This window comes from Pseudophryne corroboree, chromosome 2 (genome assembly GCF_028390025.1).
Source record: "Pseudophryne corroboree isolate aPseCor3 chromosome 2, aPseCor3.hap2, whole genome shotgun sequence".
Classification (NCBI taxonomy): Eukaryota; Metazoa; Chordata; class Amphibia; order Anura; family Myobatrachidae; genus Pseudophryne; species Pseudophryne corroboree.
Window position 1 is genome coordinate 365,722,303 of NC_086445.1, and position 23,893 is coordinate 365,746,195.

Here is a 23,893-nt window from a genome sequence, read left to right on the forward strand (position 1 = left end):
CAGCACTATTAAAAATAAACTGAGTAAAGTGATGGCAGAGACAGGATTGACATGGCCAGAAGCTTTACCCATTGTACTGTACAGCATCAGAACCACTTCCAGGTCCCCTCTTAATCTGTCTCCCTTTGAAATCTTGTTTGGTCGACAACCGCATGTTATGATTAACCCTCAGGATGATTTGAAGTGTAACAATGAAGTGACTGTAAAATACTTGATTAACATGAGTAAACAGTTAAGGAATCAAAATGATAATCTGAAGTTGGTGATTCCTGATTTACCAGATAGTAATTGTCATGACATTGAACCTGGGGATTATGTAATGATACGGAATTTTCTACGCTCAGGTTGCCTTATTGACAGATGGGAAGGACCATACCAGGTCTTATTGACTAGCACTACAGCATTGAAGGTTGCTGAGAGAGAGACTTGGGTTCATTCGTCCCACTGTAAGAAGGTTGCTGATCCAGAGAGGTCCCGTGATAAGGAACAGACGGTAGAGGTTGTATCACTGGAGTGTCTGTTCCAGGAGGATTGAGGCGGCACCTGAGCATTGAAAATCACAAGACCAAAAGCAGTTGTCGATCCCCTGTTCCCTTTTATTGTTTTTCTCCAACTTCCCATCCCCTCTCCCTCAAATTATTTTTTCCCCCTTCTCATTCTTCTCCGTTTCCTCCTACAAGATGGACTTGCCCCAAGAGACTGTGATCCGGATTTTCCTGTTGACCATGATGTTGACCAGAGCAGTCTGTTCCGGCTAGAGTACCATGGAGGTCGAGAGAGGTTCTGGAATGGGTTCTGATGATAAAGATGGAAGCGTAGTTTTCCAAGAACAACTTAACCAACAAGTAAAGGCGAGTATCAGAAAACGATCCGATAGCATTGACAATAGAAGGAATTGTGAAGGATTGTTAGCTGAAGAAAACTGTATCTGTAGGCTCTGTGACAACGTAGTGGAGGATGGGTGCATTAAGAAATGCCAATCCAGTTTTAATATCCATATGGACCGGCATCCATTGAGTGACTATCACTCCTTAGTGGGTAGGGTGTTAAATAAAACAGATTGTTGGGTATGCTCTCAAGTACCTCAAGGTCATAGCAAATCAGGGCTAGTACCATTTCCTTTAACGTTAGGGGAGGTACTTGAGTTAAGTGGTGGGAGACCGGTGGACAGGAGGTTTAATATCTCCAGCCCTCCTAGTTTGAAGCTCCACCAATACCATGTGGATAGGTCCCTATTATGTTTTAACATCTCCAATCCCCGAAAGCCGGGAAATTGGGAAGTATCATGGAGTAACCAAACCATGACCTTTTCGCATAGAGCAGATAGAATGCCTACAGATACAGAGCTTATACGCCACATAGCCAGTAGAGGAAAATCTTTCCGATATAGGTATACCTTAGGAAATAGGATTACGAGAGTTGGAGAGGTATCACCAGGATACTGTGCACATATCGTACAACCTGATACGTGTACTAAGCAGATGGAAGAATTAGGGTTAGGAGATTTCACATGGAAGGTGTGTAATATGGTTATGTCCTACTCCGTCCCATATGTTCTCCCCGATGATGCATATTTCATATGCGGGAGAAAGGCGTATAAGTGGCTTGCCCCAAACTCTGAAGGATTGTGTTATATTGGAAAAGTACTGCCTGAAGTAATGACTGTATCACATGACAAAATGAAAGACATACACCGTGTTGCCCAAACTCCTTATACTCGCACCCATTACGAGCACGTAGTTAAACGGCACCTGATAGAAAGAACAGAGCATCCGGCCTCTGACATGATCCATGAATCCACCGGGATTCAGTTTCTAATCGCGTTAGACATCACTCGCACCGCCAGAGGAGTGTTGAATTATAAATACATATCTGCGCTTGCAAATTTGTTAGATAATATCACTGAAATGTATGATGACACGTTTAGGTATACTGGAAGAGAACTTCAAGCTTATAAAACAGAACTGGTACAGCATAGAATGGTTCTTAATTACCTCACAGCAGTGACAGGCGGATATTGTGTCACACTGGCAACACAATACGGCGTGAAATGTTGCACATATATTACGAATAGCACAGAGGACCCGGTCGAGGTCATAGACCAAAAGATGGACGATATTCTCCAACTGAAGTGGGAATTTCGCAGGAGACACAATCTCACTCTCGCTGCTGTAGGTAATGAGCTGACTGGTTGGGTGTCATGGCTGAACCCACGAAATTGGTTCTCTGGTTTAGGAGACTGGGCTCAAGGAGTCATAATGGATGTTGGGAAGTTTCTTCTATGTATCTTAGGTGTTGTCATATCAATTGGTTTGATATTTAGATGCGGTCAGGCTTTAATGAAGTGCAATCGTCGTACTAGGGCAATGAGTCTGAGGAGTGAGGAAACTGTAATTCCAATGGATTTGATTTATGACCCAAATGTAGAAACAATGATGTGATGAAAATGCGATTTCTACGGTCCGTTTCTTTCACCTGTTTTTCCGTTTCCTCCAAGGTAAAAAGACCCACTTGGACGAGGAATTTGATGAGCCGATATACAGACAACAGATGGATTAAAGAAGAAGTTTTGACAACCCGATACACAGATTTTTGATGAACTTTGCCATAGATCCCCAGTTTCCCTAGAAATTTTTAAATTACGCTAGCCCAACACTTTTGTAAATCTATGGACATTGACAAAGCTTTTGCTCGCACCTTATGGGCAAAAGCACAAAGAAGACAGCATTCAACAGACACCGAACAAGACTTCAACCGACAAATGTTCATTTACCTGACATAGAATACCACTGCATTTACCGTAATTATGTCTTTTCTTCATCTCTACAACCTTCAGGTAATTACACACATAGTATAGGGAATACAGGCACAGATATCAGCAATCACATATTCCCCCATTCATGTATCATCAACTAAAATGTGCTCCCCCATTTTGTTACAACCAAAAGCCGAAAAGAGCTCGGTAAAGTTTGACAGCCCATCCACAGACCCGTACCACGGGATAAGAAGGAATTCAAATGTATACTTCGCAATGCCTCGAAGCTTGATGTACAACACGTACGGCACGATGATACATGACCCCCCCAAACATGGATTCATACACACATGCTTCTACTATCTCACTAGGTCATACCCTCTTCACACCTTCTCCACTCTCCTCCCTTACCCAACCATGGAAATGTATTAACCCCTGACATATATTTTTCTCTTTTTGAAATGTTTTAGAAGGTGGCAGTTATTGTTGACTGCCAAAGGGTGGACTGTCAAAGTCAGAAAAATATCTCTATACACACTGCCATATTTGCACCTCACACAGGTCTGCGCTGCGCATGCGTGCGCTCTCCCGTGCGTGCGCATACTCGCTGTTGCGGGCACCCGCGGGCGCGCGGTATGTGCATTTACGGTAGAGTTCATGTGTTCGTAGCGTGCGACTCAATCGTTACATATTTTCACTATATAATGTATTTTGTAGATCATGGTCCCTTTGATAGATTCTGAAAGTTTGGTTAATGTAGAATGTTCATGAACAGAGAAATCCCCCTTTGTTTGATACGAAGGGTCAGACAGGAGTAATACAGTGGTGTTTAGTATCCATCGGAAGAGTTTTTAATTAGCAATATTCCGGTGTTGGTTTGAAGCGGATTAATTGCTCGTGCGAATAGTTATGGACATAAGAAGTTTATGAACATTTACAGTATTTGCACTTACTTATCCATGCGGCGGGAAACCCAGTTTCCCTCCCACCTGAGCTGTTGGAAATAGTCACAGCCCACCTGTATGAATCAACCTATGACCTTTTGTTATAATGCAAGGAGGAATTCCTGTGTCCAATGAACAATGGGATTGTAGGGACCATTGAATTGTATTGTGTGTGGGGCATAAATAGACAAGCCGATCACATCCAGCTCTCACTCTTCAACGGTTATCATTGCTGAAAATCGGGAGCTGGATGTCCAGAGGCGCATGCGATCGTTTCCTTTGTGCGTAAGTTTTCTCCGCAATCATATTGTCTTTCCTTGTTGTTATGGGCCATATCTCTCTATTTCTCTCTCTTCTCCTCTTTCTCTCTTATTTTCCCTTAAAACATAATTGTATTGTATTGTATTTCCTGTGTAGTTATCTGGTTAGGTAGTCTATGTTATATTGTAGTGTATGACTTGTATTGTGTTAATTCTTTTGCAAGTATATCATTCATAATATATATATATTAGGCGTTGGACCCTAAGCCCAGGTATCTGTGTATTTCTTGTAGTGTTAAGTATTCACAGAGCGTCGGTGACGCTCAAACAGCTTTTAAGTTAATAAGGTTACACTAGGTTGCATCTACACCCTATCTCTACACTAAGGCTTTACAGCATATTACATTGTTTATGGTTTAGATATAAAGGTTTAACATTGTGAGCGTCAGCGCCGCTGGTGATCTCCTCGTGGTCCCGAGCGTCCGCTACGCTATAGCGAATCATTACGTTAGACGGCAGCCAATAGCGTGCCTGCCTGTGATCTCTTGGCCGTGAGCGAACGTGACGCTTGAGCGTCTCGACTACGGCTAAGCGATTGCTACGCAACGAGCGTACCCTTACGGTACTCCATACGTGAATAACGTACAGTGTTCTTAGACCTCATAAAGGGTTTTATATAAGATAAATATTTAGCTTTATCAGGCGCTAGGGGGTGATGTCTGCGGCGGGGGGGGGGGGAGCAGCGGGGAGAACAGCGGAGGAGACGGAGCGGACGGGGGCAGAGAGGAGGAGACGGGGGGAGCAGCGGCTGCAGCAGCGTAACTGGAGGCTCCGACACGACGGCAGCTTCCGACAGTTATTGAATATACCCCTAAGGGTGCAGACTTCCTGGCCCCGGCTGAGCACTTTCGGCATCCATTCTTAATTGTAGAGGCTCCAGTGGTGCGGCTGCAATAGAGTCCGAAATTCAAAGAGGGGTGCTACACCAGCTGGCAAATATTGCTGGCAAGGACTATCTGGCAGTTGGTATGGCTCGCCTATTTGACATTTGGATTGTGCTTCAGTCCCACCTCTGGAGCTGCCACTGATTTTAAGTAGTCTTCAGCTTACAATATACCCCTTTTACACTCGCAGGCTCTGGTCATTCCCGGGAATGTGTCCAGGGATACTTCCCAGGACACATTCCCGGGAATGACCCTTCTACATTAAGCGGCCCGACCCGGCATATTGACTCTACCGGAGGCGGTGCTTGGAGATAATCTTCTCCAAGCACCGCCTCCTTCTATGCAGAGAACGGGTACCGGGTCGCCTTGACCGAGTATACCCGTTTACACTGCACAGCTTCCCGGGATGGTCCCGGATTCAACCAAGGTCGAGACCTGGGTTGAAATCCCGGGATGCTTGTCCCGGGAAATTGAAAGTGTACCCTTTTACACTGACAAAAATCCTGGGATGATGCTCGTTCACGTGCAAAATCCCGGGATAAAATTGTCAGTGTAAAAGGGGTATTAGATGATGGATGCTGCCAGCATTATGACTGACCATACCTGCAGCTGGAGAAGAACTACTTTAGAAGGCCATCTCCTTTATGTTCCAGTGGCAATAGCTCACACAGTATAAACAATATAAAAAAAGATTTTATCATAAGAGTAAAGTAGTTGATGGGTTAATGCTTTAATAGAGTTAATTAAGATAAAGGGGTTAATGCCGTTATTCTGGTTAAGTAGGATGAAGCTTTTTTTTTTATTAGGCTGAGTGAGGTAATAATAATGTTCATGAATATTAATTAAATTAATTGATGTGCGGAGTAATTAATGATTAGGATGAGGAAGTTAATGATTTAAGGGGTTACTTATGTTGAATGGGGTTCCTGCGATGATGATGAAAAATAATTTTGAGGAGATATTAATTATTAATTAGGGGAGGATTTGTGTGGTTGTCAAAAATGCTATATGTATTGTATGGCATCTCAAAACGGGAAGCGGTAAAAATAGCACTATTCGGGATCCCGGAGGTCACAATGCCGACGCCGGGATCCCAACTAGCGGTGAAATGCTGCTGCCGGAATACCGGCGCAACAGCCTATTCTCCCTTTGTGGGTGTACACAACACCCATAGAGGGAGAAAAGACATTATGCCCGCAGCGAGGGAAGCCCGCAAGGGGCTTTCTATTACTTGCCCCGCTGCCAGCATTATGGCGGATGGGATCCCGCTGTCGGGATCATGACAGCTGGAATCCCGTCCGCCGGCATTTCATACTGATCCCCTCAAAACTGCTCTTTATAGGGTATGGTACTCTAAAAAATGCTCACTGTATTGTGTGCTCACTGGCAGTGACGGAGACGCCTTGCCGATCGGCCTGGGGGCTTAACCCTATATCTGCAGATATACGCAACTAAAATCTCCGTATTATCTGATTATTATATAGTATTATTTTTCACTCGGTGTGCATTAGGGAACACAAATAGTTTTTTCTTACACAGAATTACCCCTCCCTTTTAGCACCTGAGTGACATCACAATCTGATTGAGCAGCTTGCCACTATATGTGCCAGGATGTGCTGCGGGGGGGGAGTGATTCTGGCAGTCTTATCCCTGCAGACTTTTTAATACATAGTTGGGATAACTATGTAAATATCTGTAATATATGCCCAATACAGACTGTTACTAATCGCAGCACTGCTGTGAGTATTACTATAATACATAGGCCCCAAAATAAGGCATAGCTTTTAAACTTTTTAATATTTCGATGTATTTCATTGTTGTGCCTAGTCAGTTATAAGTTTGGATGTTAAAACTACTGTACACAGACTGTACTGACTTACAAGATTATTAAATCCCAAAGCATTCAGTGCTTGTTTGAGGTTAGCGACATTCTCTCTGCTTTGTGTGCTTATCTCTTCTGGAGTTGTGTGGTTCAGATACCTGGAAGAGAAAATAAACAGATAATGGAAAATAATGTTGGCATACAGTCAAGATATTGTGATTATCTCTACATTTGCCGCAGCTAATATAATATACAGCATGTGTTTTATGTTGATCATTTTCAGTACATTCTGCACACACTGTACTATTATATTATTTACACCTAACTTTGATGCAGCGTTAAATTACACAAAACATGTTGTTATGCATTTGCTTTGTTCAGCTTCAGGATTTTTTCAGAAACAAGTTTCACTAGGATATTCATATTACACTGCTTTTTATGTGGGAATATTTTTCCCACATAAAAAATATTAAACATATGACAAAATGTAATCTATCACAGGGGTAGACAATGTTTTGTCACCACCATTACAACATACAAACTTAACAAAAGTTATAGATGGCTAAAAAATATTAGTGGCTTCCCTGTCCTTCCTTACTTTTGTTAGGCCAGTTAATTCCAGCTAGGTTGATAACTTGTAGTCTGGAGAACATTAAATGCTTCCAAATTTTTGTACTGTAATGTGAGCAGGACTACCTGGCTTCAGGCTTCACTGCATATGCAGGCCACCGGTTTTATGATGGCGCATGCCAAAAAAGGTCTCCTCTGTGACAGGAGCAGTGCAGCCCATGCAGGAGCTGATTCTGAGACACACGCAAGTAGCGCATCAATCTCGTGGGTTTTAGAATATCGTACATGCGCCAAAGAAAGAAACATGCTTATGTGCATGCGCCAAATCCAGGATCTGCACAAGGACAGAGATCACTAGTGTGTAAAAGGGAGCAAATCCGGGGTGTGATTATTGCCATCACACAGAACTCTTCTGCCTCGTGAGTGTGCTGTGGATTTGTAAGCCAACTTCTTTGCTCTGTCAGCCAGATCATTTGCACTCACGGTTGCGGATGTAAGAACAATGGGTAGGATTGGCTTCCACAAACACACAGATTTTCATTATAGAAAGGTAAGATTCTCGCTTTAGGCTAAGTGAATAAGCAATCTGCCACGGTCATATGGAGAAGCGGGTACAGAGGCATCCAACTCAGAATCGCTCCATAGTAGGGGAGGGTCTGACCCTGTAAGTGCCACTTAAAACATCCTTGAGTGCCACCCAATATGGATCTAATGCCAATACAACTTTTTTTTTTTTAAACAATTTTATTGAGTGGATCACATATAATACATCTCAGAAAACTTACAAGGAAATCTTGCCGACAGACATTACAAATATAATTACAAAGAGTAACTACAGCAAAAAAAAAAAATAAGATTTTAAACCTACCGGTAAATCTTTTTCTCGTACTCCGTAGAGGATGCTGGGGACTCCATAAGGACCATGGGGATAGACGGGCTCCACAGGAGACATGGGCACTTTAAGAAAGACTTTAGGTCTGGGTGTGCACTGGCCCCTCCCTCTATGCCCCTCCTCTAGACCTCAGTTACAGAAACTGTGCCCAGAGGAGATGGACAGTACGAGGAAAGGATTTTAGTTAATCCAAGGGCAAGATTCATACCAGCCACACCAATCACACCGTATAACTTGTGTATCTATTAAACCGTTAACAGTATGAAAAAACAACGTAGCATCAGTCCAACCTGATGAAACTATAACATAACCCTTATGCAAGCAAAACTATATACAAGTCTCACAGAAGTAGTCCGCACTTGGGACAGGCGCCCAGCATCCTCTACGGACTACGAGAAAAATATTTACCGGTAGGTTTAAAATCTTATTTTCTCTAACGTCCTAGAGGATGCTGGGGACTTTGTAAGGACCATGGGGATTATACCAAAGCTCCCAAACTGGCGGGAGAGTGCGGATGACTCTGCAGCACCGAATGAGCAAACCTTAGGTCCTCCTCAGCCAGGGTAACAAACTTATAGAACTTTGCAAAGGTGTTTGAACCCGACCAAGTAGCAGCTTGGCATAGTTGCAGTGCCGAGACCCCTCGGGCAGCCGCACAAGACGAGCCCACCTTCCTAGTGGAATGGGCCTTGACCGATTTTGGTAACTGCAATCCAGCCGTAGAATGCGCCTGCTGAATCGTATTACAGATCCAGCGAGCAATAGTCTGCTTTGAAGCAGGGGCGCCAACCTTGTTGGCTGCATATAGGACAAACAGTGCTTCTGTTTTCCTGACTCTAGCCGTTCTGGCCACATAAAATTTCAAAGCCCTGACTACATCAAGGGACTCGGAATCTCGTGTAGCCACAGGCACCACAATAGGTTGGTTCATATGAAAAGATGACACCACCTTAGGCAAGAATTGAGGATGGGTCCGCAATTCCGCCCTATCCATATGGAAAACCAGATAGGGGCTTTTATGAGACAAAGCCACCAATTTCCGACACTCGCCTAGCTGAAGCCAAAGCTAATAACATGGCCACCTTCCAAGTGAGATATTTTAACTCCACCGTTTGAAGTGGTTCAAACCAGTGCGACTTAAAGAAACTCAACACCACGTTGAGGTCCCAAGGCGCCACAGGAGGTATAAAAGGAGGCTGAATATGCAGCACTCCCTTCACAAAAGTCTGTACTTCTGGGAGAGAAGCCAATTATTTTTGAAAGAAAATAGATAAGGCCGAAATCTGAACCTTAATGGAGCCTAATTTTAGGCCCAAATTCACTCCAGTCTGTAGGAAGTGAAGGAAACGTCCCAGATGGAATTCTTCCGTAGGAGCATTCCTGGCCTCACACCAAGAAACATATTTTCGCCATATACGGTGATAATGTTTAGCTGTGGCGTCCTTCCTAGCCTTTATCAGAGTAGGAATGACCTCATCCGGAATGCCCTTTTCCGCTAGGATCCGGCGTTCAACCGCCATGCCGTCAAACGCAGCCACGGTAAGTCTTGAAACAGACATGGTCCCTGTTGTAACAGGTCCTGTCGTAGAGGAAGAGGCCACTGATCTTTTGTGAGCATTTCCAGCAGATCCGGATACCAGGTCCTTCATGGCCAATCTGGAACAATGAGAATTGTCTTGTACTCCTCTTTTTCTTATTATTCTCAACACCTTGGGTATGAGAGGAAGAGGAGGAAACACATAGACCGACTGGAACACCCACGGTGTCACTAGGGCGTCTACAGCTACCGCTTGAGGGTCTTTTGATCTGGCGCAATACCTCTGTAGCTTTTTGTTGAGGCGGGATGCCATCATGTCTATCTGGGGCAATCCCCACTGACTTGCAATCTGTGCGATAACTACCCGATGAAGTCCCCACTCCCCTGGATGCAGGTCGTGTCTGCTTAGGAAGTCTGCTTCCCAGTTGTCCACTCCCGGAATGAACACTACTGATAGTGCGCTTACATGATTTTCCGCCCAGCGAAGAATCTTGGTGGCTTCTGCCATTGCCACTCTGCTCCGTGTGCCGCCTTGGCGGTTTACATGAGCCACTGCGGTGATGTTGTCTGACTGGATCAGAACTGGTTGGTCGCGAAGCAAGTTCTCCGCTTGATGTAGGGCGTTGTATATGGCCCTCAGTTCCAGGATGTTGATGTGAAGACAAGTCTCTTGACTTGTCCAAAGTCCTTGGAAATTTCTTCCCTGTGTGACTGCTCCCCACCCTCTGAGGCTCGCGTCCGTGGTCACCAGGATCCAATCCTGAATGCCGAACCTGCGTCCTTCCAAAAGGTGAGCACTCTGCAGCCACCACAGGAGAGATACCCTGGCCCTGGGGGACAGGGTGATCAGCTGATGAATTTGTAGATGTGACCCTCGCACTTGTCCAATAGGTCCCATTGGAAAGTCCTTGCATGGAACCTGCCGAAGGGAATGGCTTCGTATGTTGCCACCATTTTTCCCAGGACTTGAGTGCAATGATGCACTGACACTTGTTTTGGCTTCAATAGGTTCTTGACTAGAGTCATGAGTTCCTGAGCTTTTTCTATCGGGAGAAAAACCCTTTTCTGGTCTGTGTCCAGAATCATGCCTAAGAAGGTCAGACGAGTCGTAGGAACCAGCTGTGACTTCGGGATATTGAGAATCCAGCCGTGTTGCTGTAACACCTTCAATGAAAGTGACACGCTGTTCAGTAACTTCTCTCGTGATCTCGCTTTTATTAGGAGATCGTCCAAGTATGGGATAATTGTGACACCCTGCTTGCGCAGGAGCACCATAATTTCCGCCATTACCTTGGTGAAAATCCTCGGGGCCGTGGAAAGCCCAAACGGCAACGTCTGAAATTGGTAATGATAATCCTGTACTGCAAATCTCAGGTACGCCTGGTGAGGTGGATAAATGGGGACATGAAGGTATGCATCCTTTATGTCCAGAGATACCATAAAATCCCCCCCTTCCAGGCTGGCGATGACCGCTCTGAGCGATTCCATCTTGAACTTGAACCGTTTTAAGTATAGGTTCAGGGATTTTAAATTCAATATGGGTCTGACCGAACCGTCCGGTTTCGGAACTACAAACAGTTGAGTAGTATCCCTTCCCTCTCTGAAGCAGGGGAACTTCGACCACCACTTGTTGAAGACACAATTTGTGAATAGCATTTAACACTATCTCCCTTTCTAGGGGAGAAGTTGGTAGAGCCGATTTGAAAAATCGGCGAGGAGGCACCTCTTCGAATTCCAGCTTGTATCCCTGAAAAACAATTTCTATTGCCCAGGGATCCACCTGTGAGTGAACCCAGATGTGGCTGAAAAGTCGAAGACGTGCCCCCACTGGGGCGGACTCCCTCAGCGGAGCCCCAGCGTCATGCGGTGGATTTTGCAGAAGCCGGGGAGGACTTCTGTTCCTGGGAACTAGCAGTGCTGTGCAGCTTTTTACCTCTGCCCTTACCTCTGGCAAGAAAGGACGATCCGTGTACTCTTTTGCTTTTATTTGAACGAAAGAACTGCATTTGATAATGTGGCGCTTTCTTAGGTTGTGAGGGAACATAAGGCAAAAAATTCGATTTACCTGCCGTAGCTGTGGAGACCAGGTCCGAGAGACCTTCTCCAAACAATTCCTCACCCTTGTAAGGTAAAACCTCCATATGTCTTTTTGAGTCGGCATCACCTGTCCACTGTCGGGTCCAGAGGACTCGTCTAGCAGAGATTGACATAGCGTTTATTCTGGAACCCAGTAAACTAATGTCTCTTTGAGCATCTCTCATAAATAAGACAGCATCCTTTATATGGCCTAGGGTCAATAAAATGGTATCCTTATCTAAGGTCTCAATCTCCGCCGATAAGGAATCTGTCCATGCTGCTATCGCGCTACAAACCTAGGCCGACGCAATTGCCGGTCTGAGTAATGTACCAAAATGTGTGTAAATGGATTTCAAGGTAACCTCCTGCTTGCGGTCAGCAGGGTCCTTGAGGGTAGCCGTCTCTTGGGATGGCAGCTCTATCTTTTTTGACAAGCGTGTCAATGCTTTGTCCACCTTAGGGGAGGATTCCCACCGTATACTGTCCGTTGGCGGGAAAGGATACGCCATAAGAATCCTTTTGGGAATCTGCAGTTTTTTGTCTGGAGATTCCCAAGCTTTTTCACATAATTCGTTCAACTCATGTGAGGAGGGAAAAGTTACCTCAGGCTTCTTTCCCTTATACATGTGTACCCTCGTGTCAGGGACAAGGGGTTCCTCTGTGATATGCAACACTTCTTTTATTGCAATAATCATATATCGAATACATTTAGCCACTTTTGGCTGTAACTTTGCATCATCGTAGTCGACACTGGAGTCCGAATCCGTGTCGGTATCAGTGTCTGCTATTTGGGATAGTGGGCGCTTCTGAGACCCTGAAGGTCCCGGCGACATAGGGGCAGGCATGGGTTCACTCCCTGACTGTTCCTTAGCTTCAGCTTTGTCTAATCTTTTGTGCAATAAGTTCACATTATCACTTAAAACATTCCACATATCCATCCAGTCAGGTGTCGGCACCGACGACGGAGACCTCACATTCATACGCTCCCCCTCCTCCCTAGGTAAGCCTTCTACCTCAGACATGTCAACACACGCGTACCGACACACCACACACACAGGGAACCTCTTATCTGAAGATAGTTTCCCCACCAGGCCCTTTGGAGAGACAGATAGAGAGTATGCCAGCACACACCCCAGCGCTATATGACCCTGGAGAAAAACGCGAAATGTTTATCCAGTAGCGCTGTTTATACTTTTTTATACGCCAAATTTGCCCCCCCCCCTCTTAAAATCCCTCTATCACCGTGTATAAGCAGTGGAGAGTCCGGGAAGCTTCCTCTCAGCGCTGTGCTGTGGAGAAAATGGTGCCGGTGAGTGCTGAGGGAGAAGCCCCGCCCCCTCGGCGGCGGGCTTCTGTCCCGCTCAAAGTTCCTGAAAACTGGCGGGGGCTCTGTTATATACATGTACAGTGCCCATCTGTACATGTATATACTTATTTTGCCAATGGAGAGGTTTTATTGCTGCCCAGGGCGCCCCCCTGCGCCCTGCACCCTTACAGTGACTGCGGTGTGTGAGGTGTATGGGAGCGATGGCGCACAGCTTTACTGCTGTGCGTTACCTCAGTGAAGATCATGAAGTCTTCTGCCGCCTCTGAAGTCTTCTTTTCTTCTCATACTCACCCGGCTTCTATCTTCCGGCTCTGCGAGGAGGACGGCGGCGCGGCTCTGGGACGGACGGCGAGGGTGATACCTGCGTACCAATCCCTCTGGAGCTAATGGTATCCAGTAGCCTAAGAAACAGAGCCTTGAAACTCATAGAAGTAGGTCTGTTTCTCTCTCCTCAGTCCCTCGATGCAGGGAGTCTGTTGCCAGCAGGCTCCCTGAAAATAAAAAACCTAACAAATATACTTTCTGACAGGAAGCTTAGGAGAGCTCACTGTAGTGTACCCATCTCCTCTGGGCACAGTATCAAACTGAGGTCTAGAGGAGGGGCATAGAGGGAGGGGCCAGTGCACACCCAGACCTAAAGTCTTTCTTAAAGTGCCCATGTCTCCTGCGGAGCCCGTCTATCCCCATGGTCCTTACGGAGTCCCCAGCATCCTCTAGGACGTTAGAGAAAAAAGGGATCCAATTTTTGAGGTATAAGAACGAAAGAGATATTTTGCAGCGACGGTGTGGCCAACCGTCATAGAGAAGAAGGAATAGCTGGGGGATGGAGGCTGCTCCTCCATCCCCCTGCCCTATGCCTTGAACATCTCTGCTTTGCTTGCATACCGCCATCAGGCTTCCTCCTGCTTGCTTGCACCTCATGTTATCTGTCTGTCGCCCCTCCCCACTAGATTGTTAGCTCTTCAGAGCAGGGCCCTCTTTCCTCTTGTTGTCTAAGCCCTCTTCTCGACACATTTCACTCAGCGACAATCTTTACCTGCTTTTTCGCCTATTGGTAAAGGTTCCTCTCTATCTATGGCCGCCAGCCCCAAGTAGTACAATGTTTACTCCCTCGCTACTTACATCTAAGCTGTATTATGTTTTGAGAATTGTGGTGCTCTTTGTCACTTGCACTCCATTTTTGTTATTTATTTACTGTTATGCTAAGTTTTGTCTCCTTGTACTGTCCTTTGTATGGCGCTGCGAAACACTTGTGGTGCCCTATAAATAAAATGTAATAATAATAATAATAATAATAATAATAATAGGGTAGAAGAGAAGGGAGCATGAAGAAGGAAAGAACGAATGGAAAAGAGAAGAAGAAGAAGGGGGTGACTTCCAAGCTCAAAGGGTTTAAGCATCATGTTTAATATATCAGGTAACAAATGGCGAGGGAGCGTGTTCAGGTGCCAGCCAGGAAGACCAAAACTTATTAAATGATTTTGAAGAATTGCAAATAACAGCGGTCATGTATTCCATTTTAAAAACATACCATACTCGCAGTGCCGGATTGGGTTATGAAGGGCCCACCGGGGAATGCAGTAATAGGGGCCCATACTTGGGGGTGTGGCCAGCCTACAAAGGGGATGTGGTCAGCCTTCACAGAGGCTTGAAATACACAATAGTCTTGTGCAGTGTAATGCACCATATCTACCATGTATAATACAAGTGCAGAGTCTGGAACCTGATCCCTAGAGGAAGGAGTGGGCACTCAGGCAGTGGGGCCCACCGGTGGTTTCCCCTGTACCCCTGTGGGCCAGTCCGACCCTGCATACTCGAGACAGTATTACCAGCATAGGGGAAGGCGTCGGGCTCTTCCAGTCAGCAGCTATTTGGCAGGTCATAGCAGAAACTATGTGGCGAAATATTTTATTTTGGTGTCGGGTGAGGCTAGGAAGAGGCAAGGGGAGCAGAAAAAATTGGGGATCTAAAGGAATAACAATTTCAAATAGGTGCAAGAGTAGAGTAGTAATCTCCCGCTAAGTGCTGGCGAGTTTCGGACAGGACCACCAGATATGTAAAAACGTGCCCTCGGCATCACACCCCTCCAACACCTATCTCAAGTGTCAGGAGATTAAATTTCTGTTAGTGAGAGTTGAGATGGTTGTGGAGTGGAAGTGATGAATCTGAAGATAGCGAAAGAAATCTGTGGATGGGATTACTGTTCCATCATGAACTACTGAGAACTGAGGAAAAGTTGTATCAGTAGTGATCTCATTAAGATAGTATATGTTGCCCAAGAGCCAGGTGGTGAAAGAGGACCGGCACAGCCCCGGGGGGAAAGCCGGATTGTGGAATAGTGGGATCAGGCATGACGGAAGTGGAGCCAGCTTAAACCGTCTATTTACTAAGTCCCAGACAGCTAGTGAGCGATATATAACAGGATGGGAATGAACCGCTCGTGGACGTAGATTCTTAGAGAGCCACAATAATGAGGACATTGTGGCTAAACCCAACTCCTCTGCTTCAATCTTCACCCAGACCTTCCCCACCCCACCCGGGTAGCACCATTGCACACAATGCAACATTTTGACTGTCTACTTGATTGCCAACACACAGTATAGTCCATGCTACCATTTTGGTTGTCTAATATTGTACCTGTCGACATTATGGTATCTACAGTGAATCCGGAAAGTATTCACAGCGTTTCACTTTTTCCACATTTTGTTATGTTACAGCCTTATTCCAAAATGGAATACATTACATTTTACCCTCAAAATTCTACACACAATACCCCATAATGACAACATGAAAAAAGTTTTTTTTGAGATTTTGGCAAATTTATTAAAAATAAAAAACTAAGAAATCAGTCACATGTACATTAGTATTCACAGCCTTTGCCATGAAGCTCAAAATTAAGCTCAGGTGCATCCTGTTTCCACTGATCATCCTTGAGATGTTAATACAGCTTAATTGGAGTCCACCTGTGGTAAATTCAGTTGATGGAAAATGATTTGGAAAGGCACACACCTGTCTATGGGGGTAATTCAGACCTGATCGCTAGGCTGCATTTTCATCATAGCCTGTGATCAGATCTGAACTGCGTATGCGTAGGCGCGACAGACCGCAGCAATGGGGATCGCCTGTTAGCGACGGGATGGTGCAAAATTTCCGAACGCACGGGCAATCACAAGGAGATTCACAGGAAGAGGGTGTTTGTGAGTGGCAGCTGACCGTTTTCTAGGAATGTCCGGGAAAATGCAGGAGGAAGCAGGCGTTTGGAGGGAGGGTTTCTGACGTCAGCTCCAGCCCCGGTCATCGCAGCGGCAGAGTAAATCCTGGGCTGAGCAGCAACTGCACAAAATGATGTTGGTGCAGTTCTGCTACAAATACGATCACACAACTGCACACACTCCATACCCTCCCCCTCAGGTGGCGACTACCTGATCGCAGGGATGCAAAAAACGCACCCTAGCGATCAGGTCTGAATTACCCCCTATATAAGGTCCCACACTTGACCATGCATGCCTGAGCACAAACCAAGCATGAAGTCAAAGGAATTGTCTGTATACCTCTGAAACAGGACTGTCTCGAGGCGCAAATCTGGGGAAGGGTACTGAAAAATATCTACTGTTTTGAAGGTCCCAATGAGCACAGTGGCCTCCATCATCCATAAATGGAAGAAGTTCGGAACCACCATGACTCTTCCTAGCTGGCCGGCCGTCTAAACTGAGCGATCAGGGGAGAAGGGCGCTAGTCAGGGAGGTAGCCAAGAACCCAATGGTCACTCTGTCAGAGCTACAGCATTCCTCTGTTGAGAGAGGAGAACCTTCCAGAAGGACAACCATCTCTGCAGCAATCCACCAATCAGGCCTGTATGGTAGAGTGGCCAGACGGAAGCCACTCCTTAGTAAAAAGCACATGACAGCCCGCCTGGAATTTGCCAAAATGCACCTGAAGGATGCTCAGACCATGAGAAACATCTTGTCTAATGAGACAAGATTCAACTCTTTGGCATGAATGCCAGGGTCATGTTTGTAGGAAACCAGGCACCGCTCATCACCAGGCCAATACCATCCCTACAGTGAAGCATGGTGGTGGCAGCATCATGCTGTGGGGATGTTATTCAGTGGCAGGAACTGCGAGACTAGTCAGGATAGAGGGAAAGATGAATGCAGCAATGTACAGAGACATTGTGGATGAAAACCTGCTCCAGAGTGCTCTTGACCTCAGACTGGGGCAACTGTTCATCTTTCAGCAGGACAACGACCCTAAGCACTCAGCCAAGATATCAAAGGAGTGGCTTCAGGACAATTCTGTGAATGTCCTTGAGTGGCCCAGTCAGAGCCCAGACTTGGATCCGATTGAACATCTCTGGAGAGATCTGAAAATGGCTGTGCACAGACGCTTCCCATCCAACCTGATGGAGCTTTAGAGGTGCTGAAAAGAGGAATGGGCGAAACTGCCCAAAGATAGGTGTGCCAAGCTTGTGGCATCGTATTCAAAAAGACTTGAGGCTGTAATTGCTGCCAAAGGTGCATCAACAAAGTATTGCGCAAAGGCTGTGAATACTTGTATATGTGATTTCTTAGTTTTTTATTTTTAACAAATTTGCAAAAATCTAAAAAAAATATGTTTTTTTTCCACTTTGTCATTATGGCATATTGTGTTTAGAATTTTGAGGGAAAAAATTAAATCATTCAATTTTGGAATAAGGCTTTAACATAACAAAATGTGGAAAAAGTGAAGCACTGTGAATACTTTCTGGATGTACTGTACAGTATGTTTTGAATGACTACATTTTGATAGAGCAATATACCTAACCCAAGTTGAGGAGTTGGGGGTCCTGTAAAAAAAAGATGAGGTTATAAGATAAGGACATAGCATATTTTGAAAATAATTCTGAACTATACAAATGGTTAAAAATGTAACTGAATATGGCTTCAATAATATTTAAAGTACCTTTAAAAAGTAAAAGAACTCAGTATGACTGTTACCATGTCTGAAATGTGTATATCAGTGGCGCACCCAGGGGGGGTTTCCGAGCACCCAGAAACCCCCCTCCACTAAAAAAAAAAAAAAAAATTTTTTTTTTTTTTTAGCTGCATGAGTATTATTAATGGCTGTCTAGCGTCCTCTGCAGCCTGCTGTCTTCCTGGTGGCACTTGTAAGTGCAATAAAAGTTTACTTTATATTAATTATAGTACATATATATCCATGTGCATACATATATACACATGTATATACATACATACATATAAACACACACACATGATATATATATATATATGCATGTTTAATATGCTATGTATATGTGTATATGTGTGTGTGTGTGTGTGTGTGTGTCTGTGTGTGTGTGTGTATATATATATATATGTATATATATATATGTGTGTGTAGATATATGTATGTATATATATATATATATATATACACACACACTAGTTTTACGGACCCAGCATATACTGGGTCACCTCAGTCCCCACCCCCGTGATTGGCTCCGCCCAGTTCTGGAAACCCCCCCATGCAAATCCTGCGTTTGCCACTGTATATATATATAACATGTCTGAAATGTGTATATATATATAGTATAAGATATTTATTATGCGAAAAATAACATTTGTTCTATAATCTTTTATTTTGCATTTTTGCAAATATTAATCTAGACCAAAAAAGAGAGAAGTTACACAATCAGCTATTTATGTTGCGTGTATAAGTAGTCTCAGGTTATGTGACCGTAGTACCAATTATGAACTATTTTCCACTAAATTTGTTACCATCTGCTTCAGTGCTTTACTGTCAATATTTATTCTCTTGGAACATTAAACACTGTATAACGCAATTTATAACTATACCAGTAACTGCTTCCTGGGCTTTCAGAATGCAGAATTAAATTAGGTAATATTGATAATTTATTCAGCCAGGTCCCAAAACACTTGAATGACTCCTAAACAATGTCCACACTGGCCTGTGTACTAAACAAAATCATAAATATGCTTAATATAAATATGACTATAATCAAAAACAGTAGTAAAGCTCTTGCATGATATAACATATACTGTTTTACGCTGGTATAACTAGATCAGGTGCAAAACAATCCTGAAAAAAAAAAAAACGTTTAAAATTGTCGGCTGGTTTAAATCAATATATTTTTATTTTTAAAACACTGTTTTTGTATTATGCTGTGACTACAGACACAGCACTGTGACTTCTTAAGAGAAGCCTATTATAAAGGAATCCTAGTATTATATCAACATTCTTGTTGCTTGTGGTCCTCATTTGAGTAAGCTGAACCAATGCAGTGAATTCACACACACAATAGAGATATAGGGAGGGTGAAAACAAGATCGGAGAGGTACTAAATGTAGCTAGCATCAGCTAAAACTACACAAACAACTACCCTAACAATCCTATAGAACAGGACAAAACCACAACTAACATTCTCAATCTTAAAGGTTAAAAAGCAGACGTTTGGGGGTGGTAACTGGCCATTTTCTGGGAGTGTCAGGAAAAACACAGGCGTGCCCACGCATTTTTAGGGAGGGTGTGTGACGTCAGCCCGGCCCGATCAGCCTGTGTCTTTCGCACAGTAGGAGTTATCCTGGGTTATGCACAGACTGGAAAAAACATGGTGAGTTGTGAATAGTTTGGTAGCTTACCAGCGTTTGCAATGCTTTTTGCAGGGCGTATGTAGACTTGCACGTGGCAGAATTTCACTCTGTCTGGGCGGTGACTATCCGATCGCAAACCTCTGCAAATTCGCAGAGGAGTGATCAGGCCTGAATTAGGCACATAGATTGTAAGCTCCTCTAGGGAAGCGACTAATGTGAATGATCAAATATTCTCTGTAAAGTGCTGCAAAATATATATACAGTATGCGCTGCAGTATAAAAGTAATTGAAAATAATAATAATAATAACCATAGAGTGCTCCTTGACAACTTTCTTTTACTCTAAATTAAGGAGTAATTTCACAACTATTGGGTTTCAGCACCAATAAAACGAGATTTATTGTATGAACTTACCGTTGTTAAATCTCTTTCTCTCAGGTACACTGGGCTCCACAGAGAATGACATTGGGGTGTAGAGTAGGATCTCGATCCGAAGCACCAACAGGCTCAAAGCTTTGACCTTTTTCCCAAGATGCATAGCGCTGCCTCCTCTATAACCCCGCCTCCATGCACAGGAGCTCAGTTTTTGTTAACCAGTCCAATGCAGTAGCAGGCAAAAGAGTTGACAACTGTTTGTAGCCACATACACCACATTCTCACGACAGTAGAAAGTGTCAGCAGCTAATGCCATACCAACACAAAGAAGCAAAGTGCGTCAGGGTGGGCGCCCTGTGGAGCCCAGTGTACCTCGCAGAAAGAGATTTACCAATGGTAGGTTCTTACCATAAATCTCATTTTCTGCTGCAGGGTACACTGGGCTCTACAGGGAATGACATTGGGGATGTCCTAAAGCAGTTCCTTATAGGAGGGGACGTACTGTAGCGGGCACAAGAACCCGGCGTTTTATGCCTTCGATACTTCCACATCCTGGGAGGCAGAAGTATCGAAGGCATAAAACATTCTGAACGTGTTCACTGAGGATCACATAGCCGCCTTGCACAATTGTTCAAGGGTCGCACCACGGCGGGCCGCCCAAGAAGGTCCAATGGACCGAGTAGAATGGGCCTTTATAGTAGCAGGAGCAGGACGACCAGCCTGTACATAAGCATATGCAATCACCATTCTAATCCATCTGGCCAGTGTCTGCTTGTGAGCAGGCCAGCCACTTTTGTGAAAACCAAACAGCACAAAGAGAGAATCTAACCTCCGAATGGAGGCAGTTCTCTTCACATAGATACGGAGACCCTGTACCACATCCAAATACCTTTTTTTGGAAGACAAATCAGGAGAGGCAAAGGCCGGAACCACGATCTCCTGATTAAGGTGGAAAGAAGACACCACCTTTGGTAAATACCCAGGACGTGTTCTAAGAACCGCCCGGTCACGGTGAAAAATCAGATATGGTGACCTACAGGACAAGGCACCCAAATCCGACACCCGTCTAGCAGAGGCAATAGCCAGCAGAAAAAACACCTTAAGGGAAAGCCACTTAAGGTCTGCAGAGTCAAGGGGCTCAAAGGGAGACCCTTGCAACGCCTCCAGAACCACCGACAAGTCCCAAGGAGCTACAGGTGGGACATACGGAGGTTGAATCCGCAACACACCCTGAGTGAACGTATGAACATCAGGTAATATCACAATTTTTCTCTGGAACCAAACCGACAAGGCAGAAATATGAACCTTGATGGAGGCCAGACGAAGGCCCAAGTCAAGGCCCTACTGTAAAAACGCCAAAAGTTTGGCCGTACTAAACTTGTAAGCGTCATGATTGTTAGATGCGCACCAAGCAAAGTAAGAATTCCAGACCCGATGATAAATCCAGGCAGAGGCCGGTTTCCGGGCCTTCAACATGGTTTGAATGACAGTCTCAGAAAATCCTTTGGCCCTTAGGACGGAAGCTTCAAGAGCCACGCCGTCAAAGCCAATCAGGCTAAATCCTGATATACACAGGGTCCCTGAACGAGGAGATCTGGGTGCTGCGGAAGTAGAAAGGGACGCTCTATCAAGAGACCCTGAAGGTTTGAGAACCAATGCCGTCTGGGCCACGCTGGAGCGATCAGAAGTAGGATTCCTCCTTCTTGCTTGAACTTCCTTATTACTCTGGGCAGGAGTGACACCGGAGGGAACACGTATGGCAGCCGAAAGTTCCATGGAATTGCCAGTGCGTCCACGAACGCTGCTTGAGGATCCCTTGTCCTTGCTCCGAATACCGTAACCTTGTGATTGTGTCAAGATGCCATCAGGTCCACATCTGGAAGGCCCCATTTGTCCACGAGGAGTTGGAACACTTCTGGATGGAGGCGCCACTCTCTGGCGTGTACGTCCTAATGACTGAGAAAGTCCGCTTCCCAGTTTAGGACCCCCAGAATGAACACTGTCGATATGGCTGGTAGATGGCGTTCCGCCCACTGAAGAATCCGTGATACTTACCTCATTGCCATGCGGCTTCAAGTGCCGCCTTGATGATTGATGTACGCCACCGTGGTGGAGTTTTCCAACTGTACTTGAACAGGTCTGTTCTGAATTAAATGCTGGGCCAAGTTCAATGAGTTAAACACCGCCCGCAATTCCAGAATGTTTATCGGGAGGAGAGACTCCTCCCTGGTCCACCAACCCTGAAGGGAATGTTGCTCCAACACCGTACCCCAACCCCTCAGACTGGCGTCCATCGTCAGAAGGACCCAGTTGGAGATCCAGAAGGGACAACCCATGCCCAATCGTTGGTCCTGAAGCCACCAGCTCAGTGACAGACAGACCTCCGGAGACAATGAGATCATTTGAGACCTGATCCGGTGAGGAAGGCCGTCCCACTTGGCAAGAATCAGCCTCTGGAGAGGGCGGGAATGGAATTAAGCGTACTCCACCATGTCAAAAGTCGACACCATGAGACCTAGCACTTGCATTGCCGAATGTATTGACACTTGCGGACGGGATATGAAGCATCGATTCCTGTCCTGAAGCTTCAGGTCTTTCTCCCGAGACAAGAACAACCACTGGTTGTGAGTGTCCAACAACGCCCCCAGGTGCACCATGTTTTTCCGTGTGGAGCCCAGTGTACCCCGCAGCAGAAATGTAATTTCTTATCGCTAGTATTCACGGCAATTAGAAATTTGATATCTCCCGAATGTATCTAAACTCACACAAAGGGGCTCCAAAAGGACCTCCTCAGTGTAACGTGTTTGGAGTGAAGTCACCACATTAGCGTTTTTTTTGACTCCTCTATCAGGACAATCGTAGCGCTACTGAGAATGTATGTGCATCGGCCAGTGCCGGTAATTTCTACAAAATGTAACCCATAGGCTTCACAGTCCCCACAGGAAGCTACTGCTCATGTCAGAAATGGAGGGACTGTGGCAAATATGGAGAGTTCTGCTGCAGTCCCTCTCAGTCCTGTTTCTTACGATGGGCGAGCCATGCAAATGTATGGGGCGTCCGCCGCGGCACTTTGTGGCTCCTTCTGCTCCCCTTTTCCCTCTAGCATAGTATTCCGCTTGGGGGACAGAGTTTTGCGGAATGATGCGGTTGCATCGTAAAGTCACAACACAACCACATAATTTTGCGAAACTCCGCCCCCGAGTGGAGTACTATTCTAGAGGGAGAAGGGTAAGCAGAATATCAGCACTGGGGGGCTGGAGCCTGCCAACGAGTATACATACACCCTTGGCAAGGAGCATTACCGTTGGCTACAAGCATGGATCCCAGAGCACAAAACCCCTGGCAACAAGCATGACACCCAGTGCATGACACACCTGGCAACAATCATGACACCCAGCGCATGAAACCCCTAGCAACGAGCATGACACCCAGCGCATTAAACCCCTGGCAACAAGCGTGACACCCAGTGCATGAAACCCTTGGCAGCGAGCAGATAATTTAAAAGGAATTATAAACTTTACTGTAGGGCAAAATGTACCAAAGGCACTGCGGATTATGGCATAATATGGTGCAGGGAGCATAATATGGTGCAAGAGGCATTACTGTGTGGGGCTTAATATGGTGGAATTTTTTTTATTTTTTTCTGTGGTGGCAGGGTCTGTTGATGCAGGGTCAAAAACTGGGGTGTAAGGTAGTCTTTCCCTGCAAGGCCATACCCATTTTAGCAAGCCCATGCCCCCTCACAGGGAGCTGGTAAAATAATAAAAAACTGTGGGGGAGGGGGTGTATTATTTTTTTAATG

General features: G+C 45.2%; 1 protein-coding gene across 7 annotated transcripts in view; it reads right to left on the minus strand.

The window, feature by feature from the left end:
* Positions 1–23,893, minus strand: part of MYO16 (myosin XVI) — a 1,104,874-nt gene that overhangs the window by 494,556 nt on the left and 586,425 nt on the right. For all 7 annotated transcript variants that reach the window (XM_063953181.1, XM_063953183.1, XM_063953182.1 and 4 more), the window contains one exon: positions 6,784–6,883. In XM_063953181.1, coding sequence (XP_063809251.1) covers positions 6,784–6,883 — 100 coding nt within the window. The remainder of the gene's footprint in view (positions 1–6,783; positions 6,884–23,893) is intronic.